Source organism: Argiope bruennichi, chromosome X2 (assembly GCF_947563725.1).
Source record: "Argiope bruennichi chromosome X2, qqArgBrue1.1, whole genome shotgun sequence".
Lineage (NCBI taxonomy): Eukaryota > Metazoa > Arthropoda > Arachnida > Araneae > Araneidae > Argiope > Argiope bruennichi.
Genome location: NC_079163.1, coordinates 31,751,272 through 31,772,437, shown reverse-complemented (window position 1 = coordinate 31,772,437; position 21,166 = coordinate 31,751,272). Strand labels below are relative to the sequence as shown.

At 29.1% G+C, this 21,166-nt stretch overlaps 1 protein-coding gene across 3 annotated transcripts in view; it reads right to left on the bottom strand.

Moving 5' to 3' along the window:
• Positions 1-21,166, bottom strand: part of LOC129960945 (proton channel OtopLc-like) — a 78,947-nt gene that overhangs the window by 41,296 nt on the left and 16,485 nt on the right. Inside the window, exon 1 of one of the 3 annotated variants that reach the window (XM_056074706.1) lies at positions 4,760-4,871. The exons of the other annotated variants lie outside the window; for them this stretch is intronic. Coding sequence (XP_055930681.1) covers positions 4,760-4,767 — 8 coding nt within the window. The 5' untranslated portion in view covers positions 4,768-4,871. Of the gene's footprint in view, positions 1-4,759; positions 4,872-21,166 lie in introns of those variants that run through there. 3 annotated transcript variants of the gene reach the window in all.

The window sequence follows — 21,166 nt, the reverse complement described above, 5'->3', positions numbered from 1 at the left end:
CACTGAAGGGTAAAATTTCTGTCACTTTGCTGTTGTATCGCGATGTAAAGAGACGTCATTTGATCATAGCTTCGCTCTTGTACAAATTATGATTCCCGTGGTGAAATAAGTCGAAGATAAAATTTCAGAAGTTTCTTCTTTTCGGTCATAAATCTGCAAAATATTTATTATTTACATGATATTATACCAAAGAAATATACTTTTAAAAATAGTGGAGTGGATTTCTATGAGGGGGAGAGGACTGAATTTTGATAAATTATACAGAAAACACGTATTGCACAGATGAAGAATATATTTAATACTTTAAAATTCAGAACATATAAAAAAGCCTAAGCTTAATACTTAAAATACTGTCTCCATAAATATATTTAAATGAAAGGTTTTTAATTGATATTTCAATAGCTTATAAAATAAAAGATTTTTTTTTAACATATGTCCTTTTCTAACAATATACTTCTCTATCAGAAAATGAATTCGCATATTGCAGTTATAATTCTGTCAACTACCATAAAACAAATAGCACATAATAATCATTACTGAACTATAAAACATCCTTTACATTCATTTGTGAATTATATATTTTTCAAAGTGCATTTTTTTAATTATTTCTAAATAAACTTAAATGGTAATATCACTCTTTAAAACCAAGCTTTCTCTTACATCAGAAATGTGACAATATGTTAGTAAAATTTTGAGAAATAAAGTACTACTCCGATTATGTATGAAGTCAATCATTTTTATGCATTCTTATGATCAACTTTTACTTGTCAAATGAAAAACCAGTAAGAATTCTTATGCGTCGCGTCGTTGCATGATTCAAATGAAGGTTAAAGCGATGAAAGTACAATCAATTGCGAGTAAGTTTGCTTCTTTAAAGACGAAAATGAAATGAAACGAAATCCACAGTAAGATACTTATTTACTCATTAAGTACAAGCGAAGCGGGCATGCATGTTAAACAATTCAAGGAAATACCCAGATATTATCTAGCCACTTAGTGAAAGGAGAGGATTGCTCCAAATATTTGAGAAATTATCTGATTATTTTAAGGAACTTTCAATAACTCTTTTATTGATCCAATTGAAAGTGTAGCTTACTATGAATCGAAAGCTTTTTATATTGATTTCTATGGTAACAATAATCAGTTATTATTTAAATTTCAACTTCTGTCAATTAGAAATCTAAAATAGAATCCAGGTTCATTTTTTACGATATAAATTTAAATGTTTTAAAGATAAATCAGTGAAATTTTATGCTAATAATACAGAAACACTGAGCTTGAGTGAATGCACAAATAAATACTTATCGCCTGCAATATTAGAAGTACCACACATTCCAAATTTCCTCTCCTCTCTGCATCTCATACTCTGACATTATAAACTGGATTCACTGATAAAGAACATCTGACAATACTCGTCTAAAGCATCAGTAAATACAGCAGTTATCCGCATGCTTTGGAGATGCTAGATATTTTAATGACTTCACTATGAAAGCCAAAAGGGCTGGTTCCAATTACGTCTGAAACCATTAATATTTTTAACTTCAGTCTTACAATATTGCATCTGTGTTCAGTGGAGGTGCTTAGTGAATTCCAAATTCGGTGCCTTTTTGGATATTTATTAACGATAACATGGGTACATATACATATACTAACTAAACTATTTATAAAGCTTAACGTTCGTGGCACTCCTTCCAAATTCCATCCGATGGGGTTCGTGCCTGCCATGAAGTCCCCGTTCTCGTGAGAGGCTGTTGATAAACAAGAGGCAGAAGCGCCATCTTTGCACAATCCGCAGTACACAATGGTGACTCGAGTTCGAGTATAGCAACGAGCGCAACGACAGTAACAATATATGAAACAATTTTGTTAAGACTAATCCAACGACTCCGTTTAAGAATTTCGCTTTTCAAATAAAGGAAGAATTTTGAATAAATAATGAATCAGAGATTTAATTGAGGATGATCTATTTAGATATGTCATTTGACTAATTTAAGACCCTGCTTCTCTACAGTATAAATACTGGATGTCCAATTCCAAAAGTGTAAAATAAAAGAGCACCTTCAGTGTGATATGTTGAAAAATAAAACTAGAACTTATCTAACGAATCCATTGTGCGTACCAAGAAAAAAATGTCTTATCTGAGAATAGCTGACATTTCGAAAATACCATCAATTAATTTTCAATTTTAGATAGCTACAAGAATATGAAAGATACATATGCACTGATTACAAATCATTAAGGAGAAAAATACGATAACTTGTATTTACAAGTTTTACGCTTTCCAAACATTATAAGAATATTTATTTATTGCTATCTGAAAATAGGAAATTAAAATTTTAATATATGTGTTAATGAAACATTGAAAGGTGGATCTTCTATTACTAAGGGCGTTCAAAAAATTCTAGTATTTATTTTACTAAAAAAAAATGAATATAGATAGAACCTGTTTATTTGGTAATTTCTTCAAAGTAACTGCTATATGCAATATTTTTTTTTCTTTTTTGTTCCTACAGAGATGTAAATGCGGATCGAAAGTTTCCTTTGATCACCTTCTTTAGTCTTCATTGCTGCACATTTTCGGAAAGTGAGAACGGTTGCTCGCTATCCAAATTCTTCATTCGTGGAAAAAGTCAAATGGGGCGAATTCAGGGGAAAAATATTATCGTAAAAAATCGGAATGTGATATTTTAACTGGTAATTTGACGCTAGGTGAGATTTTATCGTGATGGAGCTCTAAAAACTCTACCTTCTCGCGGCAAGAAGTTGGAAAACCTAAAACATGAGCGACGCACATGCGCAGTACGAATTTGAATTAGATAAAGCTTCTTCTGCCCAATGGCAGATTTATGTTTCTTGCGTCCCCAGGTAATGTCCAAAAGGGACCTCTCTTTTAATATCTGGTCAATTTTATTTTATATTTCAGTATATTTTTAATTTAATTAATCTATTTATAATTTATTATAGTTTCTTTTTGATTTTATTAAGTTTGTGAATATATATATATATATATTACAATTACTCGCAGAGTAAAATTTTTGAAAACAAATATAAATATCTAATTATAATGAAAGATTATAAAGAAATAATAAATTTCTAATTAATATATTATTATTATTATTCATTAAAATTATTGCTTTACACTGTTGTGTCTCAAGTGAAATGAAACGTAATCATGCACTGAATGCTAAATATTTAAATATATTATAAAAAGCAATTACATGTACTTTAATTAATGATTTTAATAATTTAATGTGTACACACACTGTAATCATAATATTTTAGAATTTAATAAAAAAAATATTTCTTACAAATTTATTTACTTGAAAAATAGACTAATAACATTTCTTAAATGATTTGTCTGCCCTTACCCCCCTCTCCAGTCCAGCGAACCTAGGCAGCTGCCCAGTCGAAAACCTTTTCTGATCAATCGACCACAGGATATTCTTCGCTTTCTCGCGGAAAAGGGCATAATTCATTTTTTTCTTGAAAAACATTTAAAAAGTCTGGAGCATTGTGAGCTTAATTGTAAAATTCTCCATAATCTTTTGAACAGGAATTTCATGTATTCATAACCACACAGAGCAAGGATAACATAAAGACAAATTTTTTTAATATTTTTGACTGAAGGTTTAGCATGCTAACTGTCGAAGAAATTGAGTGATCCTTTTAAACAACCTCGTTTTCAAAAAAAGTAAAAACTTTTAATTTTACAAAAAAAGAATGTTACAAGGAAATATATGAAAGTAAACATTAATTTCTATAAATTATGGCATGGCGAAAGTAAACATCACATTTCCACACAAAAATTTATTCTACCAAATGAAAATTAAAAAAGCAACTGATAATTGCTAATTAATCCACAGAAGAAATATAAAATAACAGGATTTTATATAATCTATGTAAAAACCAAAATAATATGTTATTGTAATAAACACCCATCTTCAATTTTGCATTATCTTTCTAGATGTTTATGTAAACTAATTCCATTCTACTGTCTTATGAATGGATAAGTAGATATAGAACATATTTATTGTTAATGACGGCACATCGCTTTATTAAAGAAATTTTTTAACGATATAATTCAATTAAAAGGTTTGTTAAATTAATTATTTATGGTTTTTTCACTAATTATGGAAAACCACAGTTAGGAGAGAAAAATGTAAATGGCTTGCCACACATTCACACAACCTCGTAAAATACTGAAACTGAAAAAGATGCATTATTATGAATTTGTTTTTCATACGTTGTATATGTCAATAAACATAAAAAAGAATAGGAAATCTTAGCAATCATGGCAAAAGAAACGAACCCCCCCCCCTAAAATTACCCTATATGTTGTAACATTAAATGAGAAACAACTATTTAATAGTTGATAATTTTTAGATATTCCTCATTTTTATAGTGATAACTTTTTAGTATAGAAAATAATTAGGTCAGATAATTTTCTCGTAAATTGCGTTTAACTTCCATTTTACAAATGAACAATTCTATAACGATTTACATTCCATTAAATATTTCGAAATATGCATCACACACATAAATAATTTATATGCAATCGGATGCCTTAAATGAAATTATCAATGCATCCTGCACATAAATTATTTATATGCGGTTGAATAACTTAAACGATACTATTATTGCCTCAAACTAACATTATCTATTTATTTTCATAAATTTGCACAAACTCATTAAGCAGATACGCTAATTTGCACCGCTTAAATCTGGAATTATTGAAAGAAATGATCAAATTTCCCCTTACCTCTTCATTTATCACCGGTTGATAAACTCGCAAACTGAAACTAATTCTCCTCTTAAGTATCCGTCAGGTGTTTTGAAGAATAATAGAAAAAACAAAAACATACCGCTACACAAACCAGATCGACTATTTCCAAATGTCGATATTTTTGTTAAGTTCGGCAAGAGTCGAAAACCGTTGAGTCTTTTTGACGTACATGTTCAGTAAACTAATTAGTGTTTGTGAGTTGGCGTTCAGTAATGTTCTGTGTGTGCTGATTTATTAAGCAATCAGCTTCCCAAAATACTTCTAGGTGACCGATAAAGAGGTCAAGAAAAAAATAGTTTACGAAAAAGGATAATTTCAAACTGTAGAAGGAAATCAGTTGCGTAATTCTAATTTTTTCAATTTAAAAATATTAAATATAAATGATGGCATAATGATGCAGAAGAAGCAAAATATTTGACAGACTGATTAGTTCTTTTTAATAGGGATTTTTCAATGAAGTTTAAATTTAGACCAATTGTTAAATTTCTTTTAAACGATTAAAAAGTTTTTAAAAGCGATTTATTTATTTTGAGCGGTGACCTATAAACATTTGCTTTCCTGCACGAGGCATTAAAGACGTTCAGATTTACTTTTCATTTCTCCCCAAGACGGAAGATAAGCTTTTGATTATCATGTTATAATTTCTTACGGCAAATTGTCTTATTGTATATATTGTATATTTCCGCAATGTATTATAATACATTTCGGAAAACTATTTAAATTAAATTAAATCTTAATTTTTTATGCACTTTTATTTAAATTGGTGCTTGTTTCATATTTATTTTTATTTAAATTGGCGCTTGTTTCAGGTTTGTAAAGAACTTTGTAATCAATTTTACATTTATTATCTAGTGCGCTAAAGTTTTAGAATTTTGAACACTTATGTTTCCTCGATAACAACAAGTTATAATATCTTTAGTTAATTATAAGTTTATCGATTAATTTAATTAAATTTTGATCCGTACTAGTTGCACTACCTAATACAGAATTTGAGAGAAAAAAAAACTGATTTAATGATTTCATAATATAAATGAATTCTTAATTAAAGGATAAAAGTTGAAAAGAATTAAAATAAAAAATTCTACTTCTTAGCATATTAATGAAAGTGTGTTTTAGAAACTTTCGGCCACTTTTGGCTACGAGCTTACTCGACTGGAATACTGGCTGTGATTCTACTAATCTATATTTTAATAGAGCTTTTATTAGATCTAAAATAACTGCGACTCCGACTAAAAAATCCTTGAATGCACGCTAGTGATTAAAACATTTTGCACAACCTTTTCATGAATTTTTGTATGTACATCTTCAGATTCATAAGTTCAATATGATATTACTCTAAATAAACAGTTTCCATCACCTTCAACAAATATTTTACAATATATTTGAGTTACCTTGTTGATTGAAAGTGTACTAACCTAAAATATTGTTTCCAACTTGCAAAATAATTTTAGAGTATTGTCATTGGTTAGCCATACTTGAAAAAGGGTGAAATCAGTATAATTATTGAGACTAGGGGGGGGGGGGGCTCTTTCAACTTTGCGATACTTCTTTAAAATAGAGGCTCATTGGGCTGGCGACAATCGATGCAGCATATAGGGCTTATTAATTATAATATCAGTATATATAACCGTCCAACAGTGTCTGTAATGTTGAGCGGGATTTAAAATATCTCTACCCTTTTGGTCTCCGCCATTATCGGATGCTGTTTTCTTTTAATGTTTAAATTGACTGATTCATCGATGTGCGAATAATCCTAAGAATGAATAAATAACAAAAATCAATGAGTTGAGGTCAATTTTTTTTTTAGAATTTGATAATTCATTATATTCTCCCTTCACGGATCAAATTAAAGATTATTGCTAATATTTTCATTCGCATTTTTTTTAATTTTGCATTCGGCATTACATTTTTTTCTGTTAATGGACCGATTTTAGTTTTGATTTGAGTATGCATGAATATTATAGATAAAGATGAACCCATAGCTTGGAAGTAAAACTTCCAATGTTATTATATATTTGTAACTAAAGTGTTCTCAAATAATTTTTTTTATATCTTAAGCACTCTGCTAATGTGCGCGAAATTTTTACTTCAACTTTCATTAGTTGATCGGTGGCAAAAAGATCTGAGATATTGTTGACAGGATAACAGCTCGTTCAAACATGCCCATTTTCTTGTAAAATAAAAATTAACGAAATCAGTGAAATAGATGCATCTGGGGAATAGTTAAATTTTTCCCTAAAGAGTAGACACAGTAAAATAAAGTTTTTAAGATTTTTCTAAACACTGGAAAGTGGTAGGGACCAGGCGCCCATTGATGGCATATCTAGAGATTATGAACTTTCATGTTAAATAAAAATCAATGAAATACAGTAGTTTATGTAGAGAACTTGTTCTTTGGTGTGACTAATTAATTCAAATACATGTTTTTTAAATTATTTTATGGCCACACAATACCCTAAAAATTTTTAAAGTATTGAAAAAATTGTATTGAATTTTTCGATGACCCATATGGATGGAGAGTTAGATTACAAATTTTAGATATTATATTCAAATAGTTTTTTAAATATTTGAAGTTTTCCAATCCTTAACAGTGTCAAATTTTGAAAACTGAGGGGACACAGTTTTTTTTTTAAATTTTGAAGCATTTATCTATTCTTTAAATTAATTAATTAACAATATTTGTGAATAAATTAATTTCTGAAATGATTAGTAATTTCAATTTTCACTACTCAAATTCTTTTTGTTTGTTTATGCGTTTTACATTCTTTTTAGTTCTCATTTTATCTAACAAATATTTGTAGAAAGGTCCTTTTCAAGACTAATATTTGTTTTTACATAAAGTTTTTTTTATTTGGAATTTTAAAATTTAATATCTTGTTGTTTCTTTTTCATCTTTCTGTTAAAATAAATACAACAATCGAAACGTTCTCGAGTTGCTAAGAGACATAATGTTTTGAAGAGATGGCAGACTAGTGAAATAAATAGTTCTGAAAACCAACCACCAGCAAATAGAAATGTGAGATTTCAAAATGCATGTGTTTTGAAGACAGTTATTGCCAATAAAATGGAGGGTATTCCTGTCTCATCAAGTTATATTATCATGAATGTTTAAAATAAAATCAGCGAAGTATAAAATCTCACAACCTTATTCCTTTATTATGTTCTCGTAACTTAATTGTAGTTTTAAAATTTATCTTAGTGAACAATAATTAAAAATATAAAGACTAAAAAATACATAATGATTTTAAGCCATAATTTTAATGCTGATTAAGTTTCTGCGATCCTCTAATTCTAATTCATTGTTTTCGAGAGCTTTTAATGAAAAGATCACTTAATGAATCAGGAAGTAATTAATTGATGCAAATGATACTTTCACTTACAATAGCTCACAATTTTTCGATATATGTTCAAAAATTTATTCCACCGCCATCTAAATCGAATCAGTCAACTCAAAAGTAATTAAAAACCAAATACCGAAGATTTAAGTTTATACTGGTTATATTTAAAGAATATCCAATTTTGTATGCATTTACTTCGAAAAGTGCAGCATGAAACAAAACAAGTACACAGTATAGTAAATTTAAATCCTCCATTTTGACAATATGCATTTCTTCGCTATCTCGCCTATTTCAAGGGAAATATAGTCGCTTTGATATCAAAATGTTGTAAATCAAAAACCGTTCAGAGCCAAATATTCGAAATTACGATGTAACAGCAGGAACTTCTGTCATTATATGACTTCTCGTATTAACATAAACAATTTGTGAGTAGATGTTGCTAATCTACACAAAGTAGATGTTGCCAAATTTGATATGCGACATTTCGATACAGTAATGACAATGCTAAACGCGGAGACTTCTTTCACTGCTATAAAATTGATGGTAACAGCTCTAGGTCTTACGGGATATATATTTATTTCCATAGGAGCAAAAACAATGGATTTTTCTTTTCAGTCATTTTCAAAGCCGCAGATAAATATGTAAAATCCAGACATCTTAATTTCACTGAGTTTTGCTTTCACATTGGAATCGTACTTGATCTCAATTATTTTCAATTAATATATGATACATTTATTGAAAATACTGATTCGACATTTACTGATTTTACATGATTCTTCTGATACTAGATTTCTGATTGTACATTTATTAAAAATTGGGTGTGGGGGAGAAGAAAGATCCTTAAGATTTAAGATGTACAAGCATAGCTTCAAACTTATTTCTTACGATTGAAAACAACCAAGATCATTACAAAACTGCATCATGATAGAATTTGTTGATGTTGTGGTTCATTATTAATAAACATGAATGCTTAGAAAATTTTTTAACTATGCGTTAACTACGTTTTTATAAAAGATTTCATTATTTATTAATATAGTAGAAGGCCACATACCTGCAATATTTTATCTAAATAGCCTATTATACACACTAATATTTTTATAAAGACTTTTAAATTATTAAAATTACTTAATAATTTTAAATTACTTAATTAAATACTCAAATAAATCTTATTGATATTTGTAAACACATTAATACATTTGTCGATGCACAAAAGTACATTTTGAGGGCAATCTGAATAATCCGTTACATTCGACAATATCAATAAGTTCATAGTAAAATGTAAGTTGTTTTAATAAATCAATAATTATTATTTTAAAATTGCACACATTTTCTTATTGACAAGATCATTGCGCTTTTTATATTTTAGCTTTTCTAAAATACTAACCAAATTGTCATAAATATCTTTTAAACTTTGTAAAATGTTAATTCTTTTATTATTAATACTAAATATTCCTTTCGTACTTAAATTTGAAGTATTAATAATTTACTACCACAGGAAAATGTTTAAAACGTGAAATGCTTGTATGATACTATATCTAAGAGCTCTGATATTTGTATTATTTCTGGATTAAATCAAGAAAACTAACTTGTATAAAGTTTCATCAACAGATATGCCATTCTTGTGATTAATTTGGAACGGTAACGAAATATGATTTTCAGTAATAGGAAATAAAGTATTGCGCATTTGAAGGGCAAGTGATGAAAGGTAAGTTTTTAAAATATGCTCAATAAATGCGACTATTTAATCAATGAATGGAAGCTCTTTATTCAGGGAAAGAATTTCGAGCGTCCTTTCATGATTTGAAAGTCAATGATGAAATAATACATTTGAAGCATCTTCTATGACCGGAGAATCATTGATGAAATAATTCGACTTGCTAACGATGTGTTCTGATATATTTATATATATTAATAATATATTTAATAATGCAATTTCATCAAATTTTGGCAGCCAAGTGCAACCAATAAAATTGAGTATATTATCAATAATTAATCATATGAACAAACAAACATGTTATTTATATTATGTAAGATAAATAAAAAAAAGTTGTGTATGGATAAATCAATCAAGTGAGTTGAAACTAATCGAGAAAGCGAAAACTACACAATTTGAGTTAATTTTTTCAAAATATTTCATTTCTATGTTTTCATTTCCTATATACGAAGTATACCAAGAGAAAGCATTATAATTGTCATAAATTCGACTTCGAGATTTTGACGTTTTCCACGTTTTAAGTAACTCCATAAATAGCATTTTCGGAGCCTCATATTTTATTTATCTCTACAAGAACTCTCACTGAGGGCACCTCAAATATAAGGATGAGAATCTTCCGGCAAGGTGGTTGGTTCTTGCTACCCAAGTGGGTACAAAAATTGTGGATGTAAGCCACCTCCTACTGATAATAGGACGTGATTGCTGGCGATGGCCCTTAAGACTCAATCTTAGTTCCCGCTAATGCTGTCGCGGTGGCCCGGTCATTCAAATTATATCCGCATGACTTATGAATAGGCGGGGTAGAGCAGTCTTGTGTGGTTATCTCCAAAGAAAACTGTTTTATATTATGAGACTTTTTTAGAGAAACTATCTTTTAGAGTTTCAATAAATGTATCATTTTCGAATTAAATCGGAGCGCCGAAGTCATGTCTATCTGTCTCTGAACTCGGTAACTCAGAAACACAACAAGCTGAACAGATAAAACTTTGAACCATATATATTTTTACAAGAAATATGTCGATATAGTTTTATTACCAAACTTGTAGATCTGAGGCAAATTTTTGAATAAATCCATCCAAAGGATGACTGTCGATCGGTCTATCTGGGTATGCGAATCTAATAGTTCAAAAACTCCAAGAGAAAAGGTATAAAATACTTACTACATTTTCTTCACTATGCTTTGAAGCTTAACACAAAACGTAAATATACGAGAAACTTAACACAAAACGTAAATATACGATATTTCGTGTAAATATACGGAAAAGGTGAGTGAAGAATATTCTCGTTAATTTTCAGAGGAACGGAAAGGTCCAAAATAAGATTGTAATTTCTTAAATATAGCTTCTTTTTTAACAATTCTAAAGTAGAATTTCTTATGTAAATGTTTGTCATACAGAGTGATTCAAAACTCCGTCAAAAAACTTCACTTCTAGGGTAATTGTACACGTTAAGCCAAACAACTTTTGCGATAGGACAAAAAGGCAAAATGCAATAACCGATTATTGCATGGGGCTCATTGAGTTAAATAAAAGAAAAGGACATATCAGATTAAGCATACAAATGAGATTTAATGAAATACAAATTCATAATAGCTCAGCTGAGTGAATGAAAACATTCGAAGCCTGTGTCCTTTCAGACGGTAAATCCTTTGAAGACTTAAGTACTCAGTTAAGTCCTACTTGCTATTATTGTATTTGTCATGCTACGTACAACTTTTATCGTTGTTATTCATGCAACTATTAGTATTAGTCTTGGCAACTAATAATATTAGTACTGGCAATTATTAATATATCATACAAGTTTTATATTATTATTAATATTAGATTAGCATTAGTAATTAGTATTCCATCAAATGTATGTTGCATACTTTATTTGTTACATCCTTTTCTTTTGCTTAATTTCCAGACAAAAGTCCCCTTCCAAAAGCATATCTGTATAAAATGGCACCCAGGGAAAATACCAAAGCAGCACCCCCTTCCATTTAAAAACAAACTGAAATCTGCATAGTCCCCCTTTTTCCCTGAACTTTTATGCCAGAAAGCACTATGATTAAAACTATAATGAGACTTTAATAATGATTCATAAATTATTTTTGGATTTACATGATTTTTATTTCCGAAATTTAAATCTTACTTACTTCATTTATATCTTAAATTACTTCGTTTTTATTAATTTCTTAAAGCTATCCAACATTAATCAGCTTAATTATTTATTTAATTTCTGAATTAAATACAAATTGTTACAAAAATTGCATTAATTGTTACAAAAAATCAGAAATTAATTGGGAAGATACAAAAAAGAATGAATGCACAGATAATGTATTACTATTTGAAAAATTATTGATGCATGAACAAAATAAAAAAAAATGTCCTGCACGTCTTACAGCTACTTAAGTTAATGATTTAGGCTCTTGCATTCATATATTTAAAGAAATTAGCAGAATGTGAAATTAATTAAAATTATCATTTGAAGCAAGCATTAAACTAATTTCACATTGTATAGCAAATTATAAAATACATATTCAAGCTACATTACCACTGAAAAATTAATTGCTACAGATTAATTAAGTGTCATCATTAAACTAATCAAAATTATCATCTTATAAAATGCATAAAGGCATAAAAATAGAAAAAAAAATTTTAATTATAGCCACCATCTAAATCATTTATTTACCTAAAAAATCGATACATCATATGCCAAATATGATTCCAAAATATAAATGTCCGTACGCTTTTAATAACAAGCACCGGAAAAAAATAATACTTATAAACTATAAAATATCTAAAAAGGTCAAATTTTTGACGAAAAAATTTATCTAATTTTGAAATTTTATTCCTTTGGTGATTAAAAATTACATACTTAATCTAATTACATCGCATTTGTAACTCACAAATTTACAGTTACAAGTACTTTTAAATAAGAAGAAATGACAGCTTTTTATGAAATGTATAGCGAAAGTTATATATCGCATTAGAAGTTATAAAAATTTTCTAAACAATTCATATAAATTTAATAAATGTGACACGACAAATATAACCTGAAATAAAATTACTTGATGCTTAATCAAAGATTGAGAAAGAAAACCTAATATTCGTATGCTATAAAGTGACTTACAACCCTTTTATAACTTGAGAGTAAAGCAAAATACTTGAATAAAACAGTTACACTACACATAAGGATATTTATTAACATAAGAAAATTAATTTAAAGCTTTCTGAAAGAACGAAATTTAAATTAAATTTCAACAATGAAAATTACTGTTGCAAATCATATTTCATTTTTTTTATTTCAGATAAATTACACACTAAATTTACATAATTAAAAACATGATTTTCGGTATTTTAAGTTGGAGTAAAATTATTTTAGTTCGATAATATTTTCAGAAGTTATTAGAAATGCTTAACATTTCTCTAATTTTTTAATCAATAAAATTTTATTTTAGGGTTCAAAAAAGTTCGAGGTGCCTATTCTAAGTCTTCAAAGTATATTTGTATCAAATTTGGCAACTTTAAGTCAAACTGTCTTTCGAAATGAGCGGAAAAGTAGATAGAAAACAGGTACCTCATTTTTTTAATATTAAAAAATCATATTTAATATTGAATATCAAAAAACATATCAAATTCGTTGTCGTCCTAGGCGACCAACTGTTCGTCCACCATCTATATATTTAAAATAACTGGTGAAACCAAAGAGCCATTCCCTCAGCCACAAACACTGTACCGATTTCGTCAAATTTTTATTAATGCTACTAATAGGATATGAAGGTCATATAAATTCCTCATCAAATCAATGGTGCCATTCTTTGAACCACCGTCTATTTCCGAGAGATATTTCAAAAGAATTGTTTCTTTACTCATTCTCTATTTGGAAAATCCTTGACAGGGTTTGTCGGAAAAAATCATATATGTAACATATTGATTTTGCTAATTTTTATTTTGTGTGAATCATAATTCCTCCATATGTCATCAAGTGTCATCTACCTCCCCCTCCACATCTAAAGATGTATTACAAAATAAAGCTTAGATATATTCTCCAAACTTACCAACAGGACCGATTTCGCCAATTTTCTTTGCCAATTAATCACGCCCCTTTGCAACATTTTCTCATGATTATTGAAAATGGTGCTTTATTTTATTTTGATAAGATGTATTTCATCAAAATTTGTCACCATGACTATATTAATATCATAAATATTGTTACCATAGATATTGATTTATAAGAATAATTAGGTGATACCAACCAAATTTGATCAACACAACAAAAGCATTTTAAAAAAATAACTACAGTAATATAAGTAAAAAAGGAGCAGTATTGATAGAGTATTCTAGGTTAACTATATTTCGAAGTAAATTGGAAAAATAATTTTAATTTTTGAATCAGAGAGCTGTGCCTAAGTTTTATTTTCCAAATTCTCATGAAATAGAGATGAAGGAGGAGGGGGGGGGGGGGGTAAACAAACATTGGTGACGTATCGAGGGGTCATGAGCATTCGTATGAAGTAAAAGTTTTTGAAATAGGGCCAGTGGTTCGTGTTGATAAACTCGTCGAAGGATTTCGCCCATAGAAAATGTACAGTGAAAAACTAATTTTTTCCGATTTTATTTCCGAAAACGAAGGATGATGAAAGACAAATGACCCTTTATCGCTTATCTGGAGGCCGTGAGCTTTCGCATGAGATCAAAATTATCAGAATCGGTTCGGTGGTTTTTCCTTCGCAGTATTTCTCCATACAGAATGTGTTATTAAGCTGTGTTTTTCCCATTTCTCTAGAGAATGGAGGGCGAAAGAGAGCAAGCAACCTTTGATGACATATGAGATCATGAACTTTTGTATGAAGTCCAAATTATTGAAATCCATTCAATGGTTTTAGCCGGTTAACTCTATAGGAAGATTTCTTCGCAGAGAATGAATCATAAAATCTTTCTTTTTCAATTTATTTAAAAAATGAAGGGTATTGAAAGGTGGGCGTCCCATAATGACATAGACAGGAATCATATGATTTCATATGAAACAAAAATTATAGAAATATGTTTCAGTGGTATAGTCTTCACTGGTTAACTCTACCGCAATATTTATTTTTAAAAATGTATCATGAATTAGTATTTTTCGATTTCTCTCGAAAGCTAAGGGTGGTGAAGGGCAGTAGAGATCTAGGTTTGAAGTGTTTTCATATGAAATGAAAAAAAAAAAAAAAAAAAAATCCCGAAATCGGACCAGTGGTCAAAGCTGGGTAACTAGTTCATTGGTTTTCCTTATTATACATATAAATATTATTATTATACATATAAATAATAAATACATATAAATCTCCCTCACTTGATTGGAATCATTTTAATTTTTAAGAATATGAAAAACAATAAAAGAATATGAGAAACAAAAGAAAAGGAAGAGATCTTCCCAAAATTTTCAGTTTTACTATCTAATAGAATTGTTATCCCCATGCTTCTGCTTAAAATTGCGGGCTTTGGGCAAAGCCGTAAATGCCGGAAGGCTTAGTTTTTATTTTCAGAATCCACGCATGAGAGTTATATGCTTCATTGTACAGTAAAGAAAACCAGTATAAATGCATTAACTGCATGCCATTGGTAAACGATAATTAAGAAAGAATCTATTAACGAAAGATCTTTGACCGTTAAACCGTTTATGTATTTTAGACCCCTTTTTTTTCAACAGACTGAAGCCAAAATTTTACACAGAATTACAATTGCAATCATAAGATAACATCAAATTTCATTTAGCCATTGCGCTTTCAAGTTATCATGCTTACACGCATGCGATGATACAAATTTTCAGACAGTCAACCTTTTGACAGAGTTTTCTAAAATTAAAAAAAAAAAAATCTACATTTTAGATGCTAACACCGTGAACTAAATTTTATTTACATCTTAATACTTTATAAGTTTTTGAATTATTGCGTTTGCATGCATGGAGGAGTACAGACAGACAGGAGGTCAAACCCTTGACGGATTTTGTTCAAAATGTTACACGGATCTGTATTTTAGATGTTAAATATGAGTATCAAATTATATTTGTCCAGGACTTTACATTTTGCAGTTATTGTACATTTATTTTGTAGTTTATATTATCCTGTATATTTATTTTTCAGTTGGTTTATACTCGGACCGAACAAACTGTTTTCCTCTAAATGGATTTAGTTCAAAATTTGACGGATATCTACAAATTTGGTGCAATAACAATACACCAAATTTCATTCGCCTAGCTCAAAGACTTTTTGGGTTATAGTGTTGACATATGGAAAAAAGGCAAACAGTCATAGTTCTACAAATATATTTTTCGTACTCAGAGAAATCTGAAACTCGGAAATTTATTAAGATATCGAGTTCGAAACTTTTGACGAGTACACTACTTCCTCTATACTTCTTATACGAGAAAGTAAAAAGCACTTATCTCTCCTAAATACAATAAACCGATAAATCAATCTTACACCCCCTGATTATGGACCCAGTTCACGTGCCCTGCCTGCCATACCCTAGTTACGCTACTACAGTGATCACACTTTGTGTTTGCTACCTAATACTAGTACAAGAGTTGTCTATCGCCACGTGTACGATCACTCTCAAAAATTTAACAGTGGAGTTTCGGATGGAGGGTATCATCCTATATATAAAGGTTGTTTTTAATAATTCAGTAAATACGTTTTTATTAATAAAAATTAAATTATTACATTACTCTCTGAAAACAACAATGACTTGATATATATACCTAATCACTCTACCCATGTTTTTAAAAATTAATTGTTTTCTAGTCACTAAAATTTAAACTTAGAAGAGTTACTTTTTGACTTGCGCATGCATCTGGTTTTCTCACGCTTTTCGAGATCTAATATCTGTTCAATGTTAAGTCGCAGTGTCATAGGATAATCACGTGCATATAAAAAATGCTTGCTCAGCTAAATTTGGGTAAAATTTCCTTCTTGAAGTTAGAAGAAAACGAAGAGAAAACCATCCCAATAGAAAAAGAAATTCGATATTTTTTAAAGTATAAAAGTTTAAATAAGGACCTATTTAGTTTTACACTTTATTGCTCATTGGACAAATACGTTAACAAAGCTTAAAAACGTTTTGAACATTGATGTCATCTTCTTTTAAACCATAAGCAGTGAGCTTTAGACGAAATCGGAAGTAATAAATATCAATTAAACTTACATTATTTCATTACAAAATTATTTATATAAATATAAAAAGAAACTAAGTGTTTTTCTTATATTTCAACTCAACAAGTTTATTTCAGGTATAAATTAAATTTTTATAGACATTAAAAAACTATTTTTCCCAACAAACTTCGTAATTATTAGCATATATAATATAATTTATATGTTATATAATGTAATCATATGCATTTATAATTATCTGCAGAGTTAAATACACAGCAATCTTCATGGGTCCATTTGTAACAAAAAATGCACATATATTACATTCCAATTATTCCCTGCTGTCCACAAATTAAATAAATATCAAAGTTTTTTAAAAACCATTAGACGCATCGTCCCGATTAATCATTACATGAGTCCTTTTCGTATAAATCCTCGTCATCATGATCATCATCAAGGATTACAATATTAAACCATACGGCCGTGCTTTTTTACTTTCTCTTACACGTAGTATAGAGAAAGTATAGTAATCGTGAAGAAATTCGAACTCGAGATTTTGACGAATCTCCACATTTTAGACCTTCCTGAGTTCGAAAAACCCATTTTGAGAAAATATCCGTCTGTCTGCAACAATACTCAGAAACGCGTTATATATATACGGGTGAAATTTGGTACATGGTCTTTACACCAAATTTGTAGATTTCTATCAAATTTTAAGCACACTTCATCCAGAGGAAGTCTGTCTGACCGGCTATTAGAATATGAGTTACACGATAACTACAAAACGAATATTCGTAGATAGATAACATTCGGTACAGAAATTTAACATCTACAGTGTAAACACCAATCAAATTTTAACACGATAACTACAAAACGAATATTCGTAGATAGATAACATTCTGTACAGAAGTTTAACATCCACAGTGTAAACACCAATCAAATTTTAACACGATAACTACAAAACGAATATTCGTAAATAGATAACATTCGGTACAGAAGTTTAACATCTACAGTGTAAACACCAATCAAATTTTGAGCCAAATCCAAAAGGACTGACTGTCTGTCGGTCTGTATCCTCAGAAACTTGTAAACGGAATAACTCCAAAACGCAATCATTCAAATATATCAAATTTGGTATGAGATTTTGTGACTACAAGTGCAATTTTGTGTCAAGTTTTTGTTTCAATCGATTGAGAAAAACGCGTTTAAAACACAAATTCGATTTTCGGATGCTATTAACCGAATGTTAGGGATTAACCTCCAAAACATTCGCTACGGATACCACGATACATTCAGTAAAAATGCTAAATTCATGCCAAAGGTTGATATTTCGTAATGCCATGCAAGGCGTTTCCTGAGATAACACCTTTATTAGAGATTATGCGAGAAAACTTTGGGGAGATCACGCCCACTGGTATTAACTTCCCACCCAACATTTGCTCTATAGCTGCTTTAAGTGAGTCATTTATACATTTTGCATTATTAGTAATTCTTTTCTTATGCGAGGAATCTGAAAAGGTAAGTAGAAGATGTTTGAAGTGAATAGATTTATTGGATTGTGCTTCTATTACAGCGGTATATTCCGTTTTGATTGCGCCGTTACTCCGGGAAAACAATATCCGGGAGCCATCCTATTTCACGACAAATGAAGACCCTTATTAATAAAAATTATGATATAGAAATATAAATCAATATTAATAGAATGCTTACACATACTAATTATAGCTATAAATTTACATAGAAGACACATATCTCTATTTATACATAAGCCAGAAATTGTAAAGAAACAGTAAAAATAAATAAATAGAATAGAATAGAATAAACAATATTTTTCGCAATAACGAATGCAATTCTCAAATCATAGTTTTCATGATGCTGAGACAATATCTTCGGTGGTTCGCTAGCATGCACTATATATCAGAATCTTCCTGTCGGCAATAGTTAGCTGTGAATATAGCATGATGGCATTATCCCATATTGTATTATTCTCCTGTTCTCCCCATATAAGCTCTAAATGCCTTCCCATGGCAATTTTTTCGATCTTCTGCCATACTCTGGAAAGCTGTCGTTCAAGTAATGACCACTATTTAATAATAACTTCTTAATTAATAAATAAACTCTAAAAATAAAATATTCTGTTCAATCATAAAGAAACGAATAAAGCTGTAATTAAAAGATAATAATTTTCAGCTTATTTCCTTGAAATTGCATTTAATATATACTTTAATTACTATAGTTTTGCATCCCGAAAATTTTACAGAGATAATCTACAGATTGAAGTGAAAATAGCAGATTTTAATCAAGAATTTTAATCTTTTTATAAAAAAAAAAAACATTCAATATCTTTTCGTAAATCAGCATACTGAGTGTTGAATGGGATTTAAGATAACGATTCCTTTCCAAAATCTTTAGTAGACAAAATAATGTACATTGTATGGGCCTATTAATATGTAAAAACGTGAGAAGCGTTGGAGTCTTTCATTGGAAAATTCAGTTAACTATTTGTGAAATAACTCAACAGAAACTGATTCTCATGGAAATACATATTATCCTAGGAGTGTTATCAAATGTAGCCACACAAGATTTCTCTTTTGGGCAGATCCCTGAAACTTATTTTTATTTCACAAGAAAAAAAAGAAAGATAATAGTTGCTGTTTTATTACGCATTTTTATTTAACTTGACTTCTTTCATGCACCTATATATATAACTTGGTGATTAATCTTTCAACCACTTTCTGATGTACCAAAATGCTAAAATTCAGTGCAATTGTGTGTTCTAGATGACAAACAATATTTTTCAGATCTGAATTAATAGATACTCCATTGATTTTAATGAAATTTTGATTTCATGCGGGGGACGTATCCTAGTTGTGAATTTGAGAAAAAATTGATACGAGTAGTGGCGGTTTTATACATTTTGTGAGCCTATGTAGTGCACATTATGTAGTTTCATAATTTATTAATTTTTGCCGAAAACTAATGATCAGTTTAGTTTCATATTTCAGCGAATTTTTAACTTAACAATACATTAATTATTTATTTTAGATTGATATTTTTATTTCAGTAACTTCGCGAAAATGCATATGTCTTCATTTATCTATTAATGTTTATGACTGAGCGGCATCCATGTTTGTATACAATATTATTTAAGCAGATGATCGGTATTTATAAATACAATGATAAAGAAGCAGATGCAATGAAACAGATAGGAATCTAATCAAGTTTATTATAAAGTGTCAATAAAACTTCCCCATTATTTTTAATGAAGATAATTTGGATAGTTTTTACAAATTTATTTAATTGACAATTAGAATATTAACACCTTTTTTAATCAACCTGTCGGTGACTCCTTCAGCCCAGAGTCCTAAGCAAATGCCTAGTCCATTAAGTCGGCTATCAGCTACTGGTTACAAGCTTCCAAAATATTTACTATAGTGATTTGTAAAATATGTCAATGACAAAAGATTACAAAATAATAAAAATTAAAATATTTTTAAACGTTTATAATAATATGTTATAAATGAACGTTTTATATAAATATTATATATAAACATTTATAATATTACTCTTAAACATTAAAAATATTTTTTTTTTAATTTTATTAGCGTACTATAAAGCATAAAATAATTCTTTAGTCAGAAAAGCCTGAAATCAAAACTATGTATTAGCGTGGCATGCTGAAAGCTATACTGCAATGAAAGTAAAACCACAATCAATATCATAAGAAAGAAAATCTAAACTTCCCTTAAAAATATTTTATAATGATGATAAAAGACATCCTTTGTTAGAATATTTCTATCAGTAACTTGAATTTTTAAGATTATTGTTTCGACCTCCGGTTATATTAGGTACTCTAATATAAGTGCGTTAAAAAAGCTTTCTCACTTTTATTATTCTGAAAATAAAAATTATTTTAGTTCTAGCAAATGTAAGCATTTATGTAATAAGATTATTTCGAATGAATTAATCGTTCCCTGTAATTTACAGACATTCTGTATTTGAAAAAATATTTAGAAATGTTACAAAATATTTTTAATTATTTCTCTTACTACTTTCCATTTCCGCTTACGGATTTTATTTCATTATTTTACAAAATTATTTATTCACTAATATTTTGTCTCAGTTCAGAAAAAGGTTCTTGAAGACGATAACTTTTAAATAGGTATCCAAATTTCAAAGAGGGTGAGTAGTTCCTGAAAGGATTCGTGATAACAAAAATG